Below are 15568 nucleotides of genomic sequence, written 5' to 3'. Positions count from 1 at the left end.
TGCCTTTGAAACTCTAGACCTGTTGTTCTTTCAGTGCAGCCTTGGTTTTCCTTTAGCTGGAGCAAGAGCATAAACCTTTGAGAAGTGAGTAAGTGGTAATAGGAAACAGTCTTTTTAAGCAATTGCCTCATTTCTGTGGTTTCATTTTTGACAATGAATGAGAGATTGGTTAAACTGACTTAAAATTCATAATCAGCCAGTCTCCTTTTAATTTTTTTTAAGGAACTAACCATTCTTGGGATTCCATTCTAGTAAAGGGATGCTATATTTGTGGGTTAAAATTCAGGTACAGTGTCCAGCCTGGATAAATGCTGATTTGTTGATAAAGAAGTCAAGTAACCATAGCTCAGACAAACGTATGCCAACAATGCTGGGAATATCATCACTGATCTCATAGTGCAGCTGTTAATTTTCTTTGTGGTGAGCCACAGAAACAAAAATATGCTTTAAAATACTTCAAATATACTTAATATGTGAATCTATTAAAAGTTATACTTAATATACTTCAAGTACCTAAAATATATAAGCCTAAGTTTTCTGAAATGACTGATTTCAGATGTGCAACTGCTGAAGTTACCGAGTTGGAACAAATCAAAAAGAACTGATTTTCAAAGGTTTCATCTATTTTCTAGAGCATAATTCCCTTTAAAGCATCTGGGATGGGGTACCAGCAGCCATCTATGACTTTTAAAAAGGTCCTGCAGTGTCTAGGCAGAGATGTTAGGCTTATTGTGGAAGTGATAGCCTTCTAAAATGTGATCGGGTGCTAATGACTCCTACTGTCCTCTTTCAGTATCCACAATGGAGTAATAGCAGTGTTCCAGCGTAAGGGTCTCCCGGACCATGAACTTTACAACCTCAATGAAGGAGTCAGGTAAGAGACTCAACTCTACGCAAGGTGTTATTAGCCAGCAGGCACAATGCTGTTAGTGAGCACTGGCACTTGAAAGCTTCTACAGCAGTATTACAGGTTTTTTTCCCCAGTGTTAGTTTCAACCGGTACAGTCAGTTTGGCCTCAGTCAATAGCTGTTGCCGACGTGTGCCAACACCTCACTGGGTGGCGAGGGCTGCGTTCCTCCTTCTGCACGGCAGATATCCAGCCATGAGGAGGATGGATTCTTTCAGAGTCTGTCCTGATGTACTGGGTTGAAACTAAGGAAGGGAAAACGTGGACCCCTGTAGTACTGCAGCCCTGTACCACTGCGATGCTGCCATCCTTTCCATAGGTGCCAAGCCTAACTCTGAGTTGCTTCCCTTGCATCCACAGAGGATGTAAAGCCTTCAAGCACTCAGTGCAACACGATAAGGAAATACATCCTGCCTGGTGGTCCCTTACATCTAGCTTCTCCTTCCATGTAGGCTGAATATGCTGTAGCTGTTACAAAGCTGTCTTGTCAGCACAATGACCTGAGTAACACAGTTCAAGGTTCATATTTCTTTCTGATTCTGTGATGATACTGTTTGCAACAGAATAAATATAGACCAGTGAGATGTATAATGGGAACTCTTTTTTCAAACAAACAAAAAAACAAAAAAGAGGTGAAAATCCTGCCACATGAGTAATTTAAGTTATAGTTGAAAAAAGTTTACCAAGAGATAAGCTGATATCTGGATTTACAGCACTTCACTTTACTTTTACTACTATTTCTAGCACTTACTTACTAAACCCTCTCTCACTGACAAGGGCAGGGTAGTGGATTTCCTTTTAGAAACTTGTCCCAAGGCTTTGAAGAATAAACGGTGGAAAAGAGGCTGCACTTACAAAAGACAGACAGCTTATTACATTCCCTGACTGTCTTCAGATAAGAGCCTCAGTGATTCCCTTTCCTTTACTGCTTATTCTCAGTCTATCTGGGCACCGGAGTCTGACAAAACCCACAGAATATCCAGGTGTTCTGGGATTATCTGTCCCTGTCGGGTTCCAAGTCTGGGATAGCTGGCCCAGGCTGGGTCCATTAATTGTATGAGTATCTTCAGAGAAGTCTGGGCAAATTTGGCCTGTAATCTCTCTTTTTCCCCTCTCTCTCTTCCTTTTTGAAATTAAAAGACACTTATTCTCCAGTTATTTCTTATTTCTCTGGGGAGAAAATGACATACAAAGAATAGCTTTTCTAGGATGGCTGTCAGTTAGCATGATCCATCAATCATTTTGAGTTAGTTATTGGAATAATGGTTGATCATTATTGCTGTAAGTGCAGTCAGGATTCTTCAGCTTTATCTGAATGTCAAAAAATGGTAGTTCTGGGCTAAGATTTCCTGGCCCAATGCATTTGCCACAGGATGCTTGTCTGCTGGTGAGAGACAGAAGAGGAAAAATTATCTGCTGATGTGACAAAGACAAATTTAATCTTGTATGAACCAACAAATAGAAGATAGGTAGGTAGATAGGTAGATAGGTAGGTAGATGGATGGAGGGATGGAGGGATGGATGGATGGATGGATGGATGGATGGATGGATGGATGGACGGATGGATGTTATTTGGTGAATTGTGCCCAGATTTTGCTTTCATTTACCTGGTTATAAACCCTGCAGCATGATGATGCTTGCTAATATAGTTCTGTTGAATTGTTGTAACATCCCAGGCAGCCCAACAAGCAAGCTGACTACAAATAGACTGATTTCTTTTTTCCATTTTATGATGGGCTTTGCTGCAGCATGATAGGCCCATGTCTTTTTGTTAGGGTAAGTATAACGCTGCTTTGTTGTTATCTCAGCTGATCGCTTGGTTTTGCTCTGCCTGGGGGAGAACAACGCCTGGTGACTCACACATGAGCTGATGGACAAAATATTGTGAAATCTACACCTAGCTAGAAAGCTGCTGTTGTAAACGAGGCATCAGCAGCATAACTCTCGTGGGATGAGCGAGCATTTGGCGAGATGCAGCGTGGCTTTCAAGACTGGTTCTTGGCTGCTGCTGCTCAGAGGTTGTTCCTCTTGCCTCCGACTTGGCCTCAAGAGCCTTCTAATTTATTGCCTAAAGCTGTCCATCCTCTCGGTGACAACTCTGAGTTTGTTTTTCTGAAGCTTCTCCTGTGTGTCCCGCTTGCTTCATTCATAGAAAAAAGCTAAGATGAGAAAGCTGCGAGTGGGCAAAGAGGACACAACAGCTGAAAGATCTGTCTCTAGAGGAGAGCATGGTAGTGGTATTTTTTAAACACGCCTGTTAACATGTCCAGCCACAGCCTCTTCCCAGAAGCTACTGCACTCCTGCTCTGTGCTTAATTTTACTGCCATCCACAGTCAGTAACATTTTGGAGCCTCCTGACTGTTTGCAACCAAAGATCTTTTGCCTCACTTCAATTCAGCTCAAAACTTATCTAAGAAATTACTGATTTGACCCATACCAAAAATATCTGGCTTACTACTATTGTCATTTAATTCAAAATAACCTTCTTTGGGTTAATGTTATTATTGAATGCAAAAATGCATGATTCATAAACATGACCTCAGAAGTGGAACAAGTGTATATTTGCCTTACGATTGTTTTAGATGCATTTTCCCCCTAAGTACTTAATTAAAATGAAACAAATAGCCATTATTTCCACTGGGCGTTCAGGTAAATGTCTAGTATCAATAACTTTTTTCAACAGTTACAGGGCAGTAATAGAAGTTATTTTATTTTATCACTTTAATTAGAGCAGATTCTGGGATAGTTTTAATAATTAAAGCTTGAATATCCAAGTTGTCTCACAGACCAAGTGTAAATATTTGAACAGTTACGTTATGCCTGCAATATTTGCACACCATCGTTTTGACTCAGGAATGTCACGTATATTCAGCTACCGTATGTCACATACGTGCAAACAAATACATATAACTTCCTTTTCTGAACACACATCTTGAGGCTTTGAACTCTGATTGTGTATGCCCTGATGATTTAAGAAAACATCAGTGGGTACAAATTTGTACAGCACCGTTTACTTTTCTTCTAGATTTGCCTCATAAAAGCTGCCGCTCATATACACCAATGCCTTTTGACACCATTCTTGCATTCCTCTGGCATTAGTAAGTGGCCTTAAATATGGAGTTACATAGCACTCGGAAAGCCTATTACCGAGAAAACCAGTGTGTGATTTCAGCCTCTTTTATATTACTGTAACTCCTGAATAACTGTGCTAAAGCTAATGATGTACAATAAGGTGGTGAGAAGATCTCCAGTAACTGGGAGTATCACCAGTGTATGGCCTGTACATTACTTCTTCTGAGCCCTTACTAGGTGCTTTAATTGGGGGTTGATTTAAAAGTCAGTAATAAAATTCTATATGCATATACTTACTGTTTAGTATTTCTCTTGGTGCATGTGTACGATATTAGTAATCACATAGTGTTTTTTCCTTTTTCATTTCCTGCACCATATGTCAGTGTTTATTTACATCACTTGTAAATCAAGGAAGAAAAAGAAGGAAAGGGAAACACAGTGGAAGCAGGATATCCTGTATTAAAGTTAATACATATTTATAGCTGCCTCTTTTCTGAGTTTCAGGATACTGGTTTAATGCAAACAAAGCACATTTTAGTGGCATTTCCTCCTTTGTAGCAAGAGTTCAAACCCAGTAAAATCACTTGTTTCCATTTGCTTCCTTTAACTTTATTCAACTAATAAAGTTAAAATCAGATATCATACAGTGTTAGACTTTCCATTCTGAGTAATGTTGCAAGAGTTAATTTTAACATGAACCAAAGAAACGGCAGCAGGAAAATAAAAAAAAAAGTCAGGAGCTATTTTAGCATATTTTCTGTGAATTTATATTATCATCTCAATTTATGAAGTCATTAAATAGGCAATGAAGACCTGATATCAATGACATACAAGCTTCATAAGAGTGCAAAATTACTAGCTTGAAAATCAGATGCACTTGAAATGAAGTCCCCTATCTGATATGGGATGCCTTTGAGGTTTGATCAGATTTTTACCTGGATTCCCCCATGATGTCTACATACGTAGATAAGGTTATTCAGTAATCTGAATGATCCAGGATCTGACAGGTGACAACCTAACTGATTTTTCTTAAAGGAAATTAGGCAAGGATGAAAAAAAATTGCAAGCAATGTCTTGGATTCAGTTTTGTTGTGGATCTCTTTTAAATTAATATGGGTACAAAGAACATCAAACACCAGTGTTCTGATGTGGCCTGAGGGCCTCACTGTTTCACGAGAAATTAATTAAGCAGCGTGAAGTATCTGTATTATTAGGGATTCAAAGAGGAAGATGCATAAATTGTGCTGTCAGTTCTTCTTTTACCCTGTAAACAGAGATGCTAATGTAGCCATAGTGCTGCTTGGTGTGATGCAGTCCAGTGCATATAATTAACTACAAGCTGGTTGTTTAGTTCGTTCACAGCTGAAAAAATGGAAATTTGGTGGGATTTTGTTTTATCAGAGGGCTATTTATTGAATAAGGAGAACATCATTTTGTATTTCCTGCCCTAAATGCCAGGAATTATCAGTAAAATGTAATATAGGAAAAGAGAAAGTATTTGCAAATCACCTGTTCAAGACTATGAGGAATCCAGGATAGACTTCAAAGAGCTGCTAACTTGAGGAGAGGGCAGAAAATTAAGCAAAACCTGTCAGCATAAAGCATCACTATTTTTTTGAAATGGTGGCACAAAGAGATATATGTAAATATATTGTCTCTGTCACGGGAGAATTCAAAACTGCAATTTTCTTGTGATTTTAACCTAAAAATGGTTTACCTATCCATGTTCAAAGTAAGAAAAACCTTTAGTGCCATCGCTTGCAACCAAGAAAAAAATCACATCACTTGGACAGTAAATTACCACTTTGAGTGAGCATGGCGTGATTTGGCTATAGCATCCTTGTACTCATTGACGTACTTTTAAGTCTTTAAGACTGTAACAATCTTCGGGGGAGGTGGGTTTTAGCCCCCACCAGGGGCTTGTCAGCGCGTACCATTGAGGATGGAATCTCAGGGCACTGGAAGGTTGTCCTTTCCCATATGTTGCAACAGCATGCCAAGGGGGCTAACTATACAATAGTTATTCATGGCAACGAGCCACCTATGGCTAAAGCCTGAGCTGGCTTTGAAAATTTCCGTCTGCAGACAGTTTGTCTGAATTAATCAGATTCTAGATGAAAAGGATTTTGATGTTTAGGAGCATCTGAAAACCCCCTTCCTTTTGTTTATTTTCTATTTCATTTATGCCTAGAGTGTTTCCACAGAGTGCTGTGAGGTCAGTGTGGACATGTGCTTAAGGATAAATAAATAAGATATTGTATTTCGGCCTCCTAAAGATTGACCTGCTCCTCCTTTCCTCAAGAGGCTGTGCTGAAGCATGTGATCTTAAAAGCACTGGATCCAACTCTTGCAGACTTTTTCATGGAGTGTAGGGATACGCGGGATTTTTTAAACCAGATCTGTATTTGTTTACTAGATAATTAATTTGATTAATCAGTTATTTGTTACTTAAAGACATAACCCAAAAGGATAGATGATAACATGCTACCAAATGTATAATTTACACAACTGCCCTAACTGAAGTGAGTATTTAGATTTTAAGTCGAGCTTGACATCATTTTTTTGTGGGACCTGAGATGGTCACACATGGTCAGGATGTCAAAAGAGCTCATGGCTTTCAGGCCAGATTTGCAAATGTTCTGAAAACCCAGCTGGGACTACATTTTTGTGAGGTCCGAGCTCTCATTTATGCTTCTAAATAACGACATGAGTGCAGAGAATTACATCTAGCATCCAACATCTGAGACTTAAATGACATACAGCTCTTAGAAAATGTAGTGAGTTTTGTCTGGATACCAATGTTGGGTTTGTGGATCGGGTTGAATTCAGTTTCTGAATTTGAGGGTTGTTTGTGGGAATTTTTTTGCATGTGATTTTGGTTTGCTCTCTGAGATTGCGTTGTAGGATTTAGTATAGAGGAATTATGAAAGACAGAGCTAAATTGTTAAATTCCTACCTGCTTTTTCACTGAAATTGTATGAAACTTCAGCTGTCCTGGGTCTCATGACTGAAAGATCATGACCCCTTCAATGAAAACTGGTCAAGTTTCATGCCTGCAAAAAAAGCCTGTAGAATATCATCCTGCTTCAGGTTTCTCTCTAAACATTTTATTATGTCTTGGGGTTTTTTTACATTACACAGGATAGAGATGATTTGGCCCCGAACATGCATCAGCCAAGTCACATGCTTGTTTATTGGCTCAAATGCATGGATGGGCAGAGAGCACCAGGAGTTCTCCCACATCTGCAATGCCAGGTGCCAGAGAAACCCTGGCACAGCAGGAGAAATTTTTAAAAGGCTTAGATGTAGGATGGAAAGCATCCTCCTCTCATCAAGTCTCAATTTCTTTTCATATGTATTTGCAACTGAGCCATCTAAAAGCACAGCAGGTATTTTTCAACACCAGGAAATGCTGGCTGGGAGTGTTGGTATTGTTGACCCCGTTTGCTCTGTTTGTAGTTAGGCATTATTGACAGGCTCTGCGCTCATATGAAAATATTTTGCTATTAATGACTTCACCTTTTCCATGCAGTGCACAGCTAATACAATTTGCTGATTACACAGATCCTTTTCTTATTCTTTTTAATACAGGCAATTGTTGAAAACAGAACTGGGATCCTTTTTCACTGAATATCTACAGGTAGGCATGTGTTTTCTTTCATTTAGATCAGATTTCATTATATGCTACTGAGCAAAATCATTTCACCCACTCTAAATGCTGATCTGGAGTCTCTTGGAACCATTCAGAGTTATCCACTGACTTCTCTGTATTCTGTCATTTATGGACTAATGAGATTTGGATTTTATATATATATCTAGTTAGATAGTGAAAGCCCAAGATGTGGAATAGATTTGTGCGGTCGCTGTGTTTCTGTATGACATTGCCGTCTTTCAGTAGACTTCAGACATTCTCTCTTTTAAGTTCCCGAATAAACCATTTAAGTTCATTGTTGTATAGTTAATAGGAAAGACATGTAGCAGTAAGTATACGCTGTCTATTGAAGCAGTATTCTTTCTGCGTCTCTAAGACAGAGTACATGCTTTGTGGATCAGCCATTTGACGTTTGAGAAGCACTTTGTACCACACAGAATACATGCTGTGTCCTGAAAGTAGTAGGGGATTATATCACCATTTGACAAGTGTCCCCAGTGATTGAAGCAAGATGGACGCAGGAGTCCTTTTATGATTAATCATTAAAATAAAAAACAGCCTTTATTGACAAAAGTTAAGAATGAACAAAATGTGAAATATGATGGCTGTAGGGAAGTACAGAATTGAGTAAAGGTAGTCTGTATTTTATTTACAGAATCAGCTGCTCACAAAAGGCATGGTGATCCTAAGGGACAAGATCCGGTTTTATGAAGGTAACTTCAGTTTTGGCATGGCTATCTATGTCTGTCACAGGAGTTTTAGCAAAGGCATTCTGGACATGGTGTGATGCTTCCCAGGACTATGAATTAGTTTGCATCAGTTCATTCCTGCAGTCTCTTCTTGTGTCTTGCCTTGGTGTTCCCGTTGGCTTTCATCAAGGAGAGGTGACTGCCTAGAGCAGCAGTGAGGGAATAAAGTAAAGTTTACCTCCAGCGTGGACACTTCCTTCTCCTTCAGTTATAGCCTGCTCAATGTTAAGGAAAAGTGGAAAAATCAGAGTGAGATAATTTAATAAACAAAAAAATAAGCATTAAGATCTCAGTTAGTGGAAGTGTCTGGCTAAGTACAAAATAATGCTGTAGGTATTTTTAAGAGCTATTATGGATTCATGCTTACATAAATGGGGTCAGACACTGTCTCTTTTTTTACAGTCAAAGCACCATTTATCTGTCTGTACCTTCTGGAGGTGTCACCTTCTGGAAGTAAACATCAAGGATAGCCTCCACCAGATGTGTTGTTTTACAGTCACCCTCATTTCGTGTCCTGTGCTATTATGCAGCACTTAGATGTGCTCTTAAATACACCATTTTGTGCTAGGTGTAGGCATACAAGTTGCAGCAGGGGAGGTTTAGATTGGATATTAGGAAAAATTTCTTCACTGAAAGGGTTATCAAGCATTGGAACAGACTGCCCAGGGAAATGGTTGAGTCACCATCCCTGGAGGTATTTAAAAGACATGTAAATGTGGTGCTTAGGGACATGGTTTAGTGGTGGACTTGGCAGTATTATGTTTTTGGTTGGATTCGATGATCTTGAAGGTCTTTTCCAACCTAAATGATTCTATGATTCTATACGTCATTGGAAGGTGAAATGATTTCAGAAAATCTTCAAGAATTATTGCCTGTGTATAAACAGTCTGAAGATCTCTGGGGAGTCTAGAGGCAATTTTAAAGAAACGTGTCTTTCCTTTTCCAAAGTGCAGTCATATCACTTAGTCTGAATATACTGTTTCAGCAGTAGCCTGGAGACAACTGTTTCTATTAGTTTCAGCGATCTATAAATCCTAAATGTGACCTTTCATTACTGACAGTACAGCTGATCAGATTAAGATAGTGCTATGGGACCCAGCTTTTCTGATGAAAAGACGAGAGACCTGAACACACAAAAAGAGAACGAATTTCACATTAAAAAAATATCCCCAAAACAATATCCAGACTCATCTAAGGTGAACACAGAATTCCTCTGTTATATAAAATAACAGCTTGGAGACCATAAGAGGAGCGGTAAGGATCTTGAGACCTTCATAGCTGCTCTGTAAATCATAAAGGAAGTTGGGTTTTAAGGATCAAATCAGCAAATAAGATGCAGAGACGTACAAAGGTCCAACCCCTTTTTCTTCTGGTTTTACTAGCTTGAAAATCAGATATTATTGCTGATCTTTCAGATCAAAGCTGAGATGAAAAACTGACGTGTGAGACCACTAAATGGCTTGCAAACGTAGGAGCATGTTTAGCAAATACAGAATTTCAGCAAGCTGTTAAGTTCATTTTGGTTTTGAATTTGATGTGTCACTTTGTGGTTGCCCCAGAAATGCTGGTATGGTGAGAATTAAATCAGTCACATTTTTTCCAAGTCTGTCCTTGGAAATGTCAACTCACTAAAACTGCCAATTTTTAGGAGGGTAGCTGTAATTTAGGAATCTCATTCAGAGGTAGAGGTCTTTGTGACAGACTTCTTACAAGCTTTCTGTCAGCTTGCCTGGGGACCTGCCGATGGATGTGAGTGTCCAAGGCTGGAATTTGGGTTTTCTGGCAGCAGAGGCAGCAGCACCCCAGAGTCCATTCAGTCATCAGTGACCCCATGGCTCCCAGAACACCAGAGACAGTCGGGAGCACAGAAATCTTGGGAGCTCCCATTCTGAGCTGGGCTCCCTTCCTGGGTCTGCAGGAGCAGTGGTCCTGCCCTCAAATCTTAGCTTGTCCCGCATCCCATGGTTTGAGTTTCCCTATTCAGTTGGTGTTGAAGTTTTCAAAAGAGAAAAGACATCACTTCAGATCCCACTTTGGAGGGTTTTTTTCGTGCAGGAGGTTTTGAAAATGTTAGCTTTTGTTTTGAAACGATGAGTTTCTATTCTAATATTCCTTTCAGGCATTTCAATTACTTTTAGAAGCACTGTGAAAAGTACTATATGCGTGGTTATGTCATACAAAATTGACTATATTGTGCTTCATTAAAATGAGCATTTAGAGTAACCCAGCTTCCTGGAATCTGGCAAGTGCTTGTGGTAAATGTAGGGATCTTTCCCTGACAGTAAAAGAAACATATTCTTGAAAGGACATGGAAGTCATGTTCCTCCATGTGAAAGATGCTCATCATCAGCAAACCATAGGAATTTTTCCACAGCCCCCAGGGCTGAGGAACAGGCCGGCCTGGCTAAAGGCAGTTAACTCTGCAGCCTTTCTGACCTGCTGTGCAGAAACCTATCACTTCACAAAACAAGCTGCCCACAAGATGAAAGGAGTGTGTGACAGTAAAGGCACGTTTATCTCAACAGCGTGATTTGACTCCATGCAATTCTAGCGTCAAGATTTGAAAAGGACCAATGTTCACACGTACATCTGGAGCCAAATTTGTAAGGGCTTAGTTTCCACTTAACCTCAACTTGTGGGCAACTAACGTATTTAACTCTTTTTAAAACTCTGCCCTCAAGGAAGTGGTTGGGCTGCTTCTTCAGGATCCGATTTATATCTTTGAAACACTTCAGTGTTTCAGACATTAGTATATGGAGGTTATAATGCAACAGTATTTATTATTATTATTATTGCTACAGCTGGTAGGAATTTTGGACCCGATTCCCTGATGTGTTTCACTAGAACTAATGGAAGACAAGTTTTTTTAAAAATTGAAATTGAGAACACCCTTTTCAGTCCTGTGCACGAGGGAATAGGACAGAGAGAGCTCCTGCCTGGTGGCAGAAACAAAGACCTTGACGTGGTTCACAAGCCAGCAGATGCAGTATAGCATGGTGACGCACACTTGTCACTAAAAGCACTTAAAAGACATCAATGCTGGAATAATTCAGGAGTTGCAGATGGGCCAGAGCTGGTGCTATTTGTCATGTGCTGAAAAATGCAGGGAGATCAAGTATCCCATAATAAAGATTGGCAGTTGCTAACTTGGAGTATAGATCCTTTCATGCAGAGTTTCTTTGTGATGTGAGTGTAATTCTAGGCAAAACGTTCCCTGGTGGAGTCCCTAAGTAATGCTGTAATACCAAAATTAAGAATAGTATCCGATTCTGACACCAGTAGTAATACTGATTGATCACGATTGAACTTGCTTCCTGATAAGTCATGTTGTCTTTTCTGAATGCCTCATAATCACTGATGTATTTATCTCTATATTTGCTGGTGGAGGTGTAGTGGCATTGCGCTCCCTTCACAGTTGCGTTAGGGGCACAGGGATGCTAAAGAGCTTGCCCAAGGTCACACAGGCCATTTTGCAGAACAGGGATTTGAAGCCAGCATCCAGCTATCGAGCCAGACTTCCTCTCCCATAGATCTCGGCTCCTGCATTTGCCTCTGTGTTTTGTGAAATGTTCTGTGAGGAACTCGGTGTCAAACTTGGTTGTAGGACCTGGCCTGAGCTTCTCCGATCTCCACTGGGGAGGCTTCTGGGCAGCTGCAGCTGGGGAGGGAATAGAGAAGGAGTTGGGGTGGCCTCTCTGTGAGGGCCGTGGGGAACTCACGTCATAGCAGGTTTTGACTGCATCCTTTGAAAGTTACAGTAAAAAGTAGAGCCACAACACTGTTCTCTTTTTCGGTAGATCTTGGCTGAGATTTTCTATGTAAGTGGAGATACAGGGAAGCTAAGGGATCAGTCTGAGGGGATGCTTTGTGGAGGATCCCCACAGAGCACAGTTTGCTCCGCTGGCTTACAGCTTAGAGGGCAGAGGGGAGTATGGTGGGGGAGAGTTCTCTGAAGGAATGTTTCCCCCTTTAACCTGCTGTGTCCTCCTCCTGCTGCTCTCCTCCGCAGTCTTGTCCAGTACTGCAAGAAGAGGAGGAGGTAACCTGAGCTGTTACTCTCTATTCTTGACAGGGTTTTTCTGAGTAAGCTTTAACCTCAAAGTCTCTGAGCTTGCTAAGAACATTAGATGTGTCATCTGAAAAGACACAAATACTGAATGATCCAATACAGTGAAAGGAATACTAATTCTGTACTTTTAATAGTAGCTGTTGCATGATTCATCTTTGCGTATAATAGCAGGTCCACATCGTTTTCTGCGTGTTTTAGTCTTTACAGTTAGCTGATTACAACCTTAACAGTTCACTAGTTTGTTTTGTGTTTTTGCAGGGCAGAAACTACTGGATACCTTAGCTGAAACTTGGGATTTTTTCTTCAGCGATGTCCTGCCCATGCTTCAGGCTATTTTCTATCCTGTGCAGGTGAAATATTACTCTTGTTACTATAGAATCTTGAAAAACTGGAAAAAGCAACTTTACTGGTTCATCAACAGATTGATGCAATCCTTAACTCTCTCTCCTTGGGCCAACCTCCCAGTGCAGCTGTTCTGTATAGTCATGTCATGCAAATAAGTGACTTATGCAAACAGCAGTTTGAAGTGCTTGGGTGAAAAAGATGAAGGGGAACTTCGAAAACAGGAGTACAGGGATGATGGTTAGTCCTGTCAACTCACACTAAAAGTCAAAAAAGGTTATGAATAATAAACTGAAATATGCACACATTGGAATAAGTGGAGCTGTGTTAACTTAAATAATATACATTTCCTTCTCTGCGATGTGAATTCATCTCTGAAGTGTCTCCACTTTTGAAAAGGAAGTGTATTTCCGAGGTCAAGTTCTACGCTACTATAAATGAACAGTAACAGTCAGCGAAGTTAGACCAGTTTACATGGGCACAGCATTTGACTTTAAATTTGATTTTCAATCCACGGTAGGTACTTGATCTGATTTGGATGAGGCTCACTCTTCTGGCTTAGTGATGACCACAGAGTTGTTTATCACTTAAGTCCCAAGGAAATCTGTACCAAATAGGTATAAGTGACCTTCCAGAGCTGCTCTTAAATGCCTACAGATTTTAGTGGGAGTTTGGTGACATATTTGGGGAAACTTTGGAAACTTTCTCCCATTTTTCCAAGTGGACTTCATGCCTAAAATGATTGTCCAAATGTTGTCAATATTACCATTTGCATCTGCAGTTAATTACAGGCATGAAATCTGAAACCAGTGGGAAAGCTGCAACTTTACACAGAATTTGATTCTGAAAGAGAACTCTAAAAACACACAGGGCTACTTCACCTGTTGACTTGCGTCTTACCAGTAGAAACTTTAAAATTATAGACATAATCATGGTATTAAAAACCTACTCAAACGCAATGGGAGACTTTTCTAAGCGCCACGTAATTTAAATCCAAGGCATTTGGGAATGTAGAGGTATAGGCAGGCTCTCAACCTGGTTTTCCATGCTGACTTGACCAGATTAGAACTCACTCAGATGTTTTTGAAAATTGCACCAGATGTCCCTTTTCACTGTTGTGTTCCTGAGGCCTTTGAAAATAATTTAGCAACACCCTTTCAGGTGGAAAATTTTCAAAGGAACCTGGAGGCAGTACGAACCCCAAATCCCATGTAATTTAAAATAGATCTAGGTGCCTGATGTTCTAAGGATACTTGCAAAAGCCCAGCTGGTGCTTATCTGCTCTTGTAAATTCTATTCATTAGCAACTGAAGCAGATTTGGACTTCTTTACTTCAGTACACATGATTAACAAAGTGAAAAGGACTGGGTGGGGTGGGGGTCAGGTATTTTTATTCTAAACTAAGGTAAGTCAATACCACCTGAATATCACACCTTCCAGGAGGGTTAATATTTGGCTGGCAGCACTCAGAACTGCAGGCAAGACTATATATGTACAGCCATATATACCCAAGGAAAAAGCCCTGATGCTGGCAATAGTTTTACAACTCCTCTTCGGTTACAAGGCAAGTGGTGTTAATCTTTGCAGGCAGAGATAGCATTGTATTCTTCAGAAGAGATTTTTTTCAATGTGGAGTAATGCTTGAACTACAAAAAGATGCCTTTGAAAATCCAATATGAAACTTCAGCTCTGCTTCTACCTTATAGTGAAATCTTCTAAACTGTAGAGAAAAGGAGGATCCACAGGTGGGCTGAGTCAGGATTCCCACCGTATTTGAAGAGAGTACCCAGCCAGTACACAAAATCTTGAGAAATAATGGAAATTCGACCCTTTTTCAGCCCTGCTTTGTTTTTTTCTTTTTTTTTTTTAACATATGATACATGTCATTATTGTTAAAGTACAAAATACTCATATATAGTCTGCGCTGAAGTACGATCCCCACACCCACCTCAACCTCATCGTCTTCATAAACAGTCAAGAAACATTGTCTGCAGCGTTCCTTACTGACAAATCACACTCACTGTGCAGATTTGTAGGCTGCTCTGTGTCCTTTGTTATGTTTCCTCTGCTTTTCATTCAGGTTTACCATTCTTGTAATCCCTCAGAAGAGGAGGAAGGAATTTTGACAGAGGATTTTGAAACTCATTTTCACACTGCTCATAATCCATCTTGCTTTGCTTCTGTTTCTAAGGGGAAGGAGCCCTCGGTTCGGCAGCTGGCTCTTCTGCACTTTAGGAATATAATTACCCTCAACATTAAATTGGAAGATGCATTATCACGTTCCAGAGCCAGAGTTCCACCTTCTATTATTCAGATGCTGTTAATACTCCAGGTAAATTGGTTACTTTTCTCAGGCTGTTTTCTTTACCCGTCTTTCTGTACTGTATTGCTGAAGTCTTCTTAAGCAGTCTCTGATTTTGCTCGTTCATTGAGAACTTCTTACCCAGAATGCCAGAGCTTCTGTGCAATTAAATTTTGTCCTAGTATCTAAACGTAGAGACTGTAGAGGTTCAGATTTCATGCCTTAAGATCCAGAGGGTCTGAGAGTAAAGACTCATTTTGAAATTGTGAAATTGAAATCCACTTTGAAATTGAAATACGAAGTTTTGCAAGCAGACCAGTGTATGTGGTAATAACATGACTTCCATGAAATGCTGGATTAGCACTTCTGGATATGAAGCTTCACATCTGGAGTAGGCGACAAAGTGAATATGCAATTTATAGTTGAATCATGGTCATATTTGGTCACTGGAACCAAATTCTATCAAAGCTGTT

At 40.0% G+C, this 15568-nt stretch overlaps 1 protein-coding gene across 8 annotated transcripts in view; it reads left to right on the top strand.

Annotated features, from left to right (window-relative positions):
- PRR5 (proline rich 5) overlaps positions 1–15568 on the top strand; it is a 98844-nt gene that overhangs the window by 49660 nt on the left and 33616 nt on the right. For all 8 annotated transcript variants that reach the window (XM_074590749.1, XM_074590726.1, XM_074590684.1 and 5 more), the window contains 5 exons: positions 794–874; positions 7573–7621; positions 8289–8346; positions 12710–12801; positions 14985–15125. In XM_074590749.1, the coding sequence (XP_074446850.1) occupies positions 794–874; positions 7573–7621; positions 8289–8346; positions 12710–12801; positions 14985–15125 (421 nt within the window). The remainder of the gene's footprint in view (positions 1–793; positions 875–7572; positions 7622–8288; positions 8347–12709; positions 12802–14984; positions 15126–15568) is intronic.

The sequence above is a fragment of the Larus michahellis genome, chromosome 1 (assembly GCF_964199755.1).
Source record: "Larus michahellis chromosome 1, bLarMic1.1, whole genome shotgun sequence".
Lineage (NCBI taxonomy): Eukaryota > Metazoa > Chordata > Aves > Charadriiformes > Laridae > Larus > Larus michahellis.
This window is presented reverse-complemented; position numbering and strand designations above follow the sequence as displayed.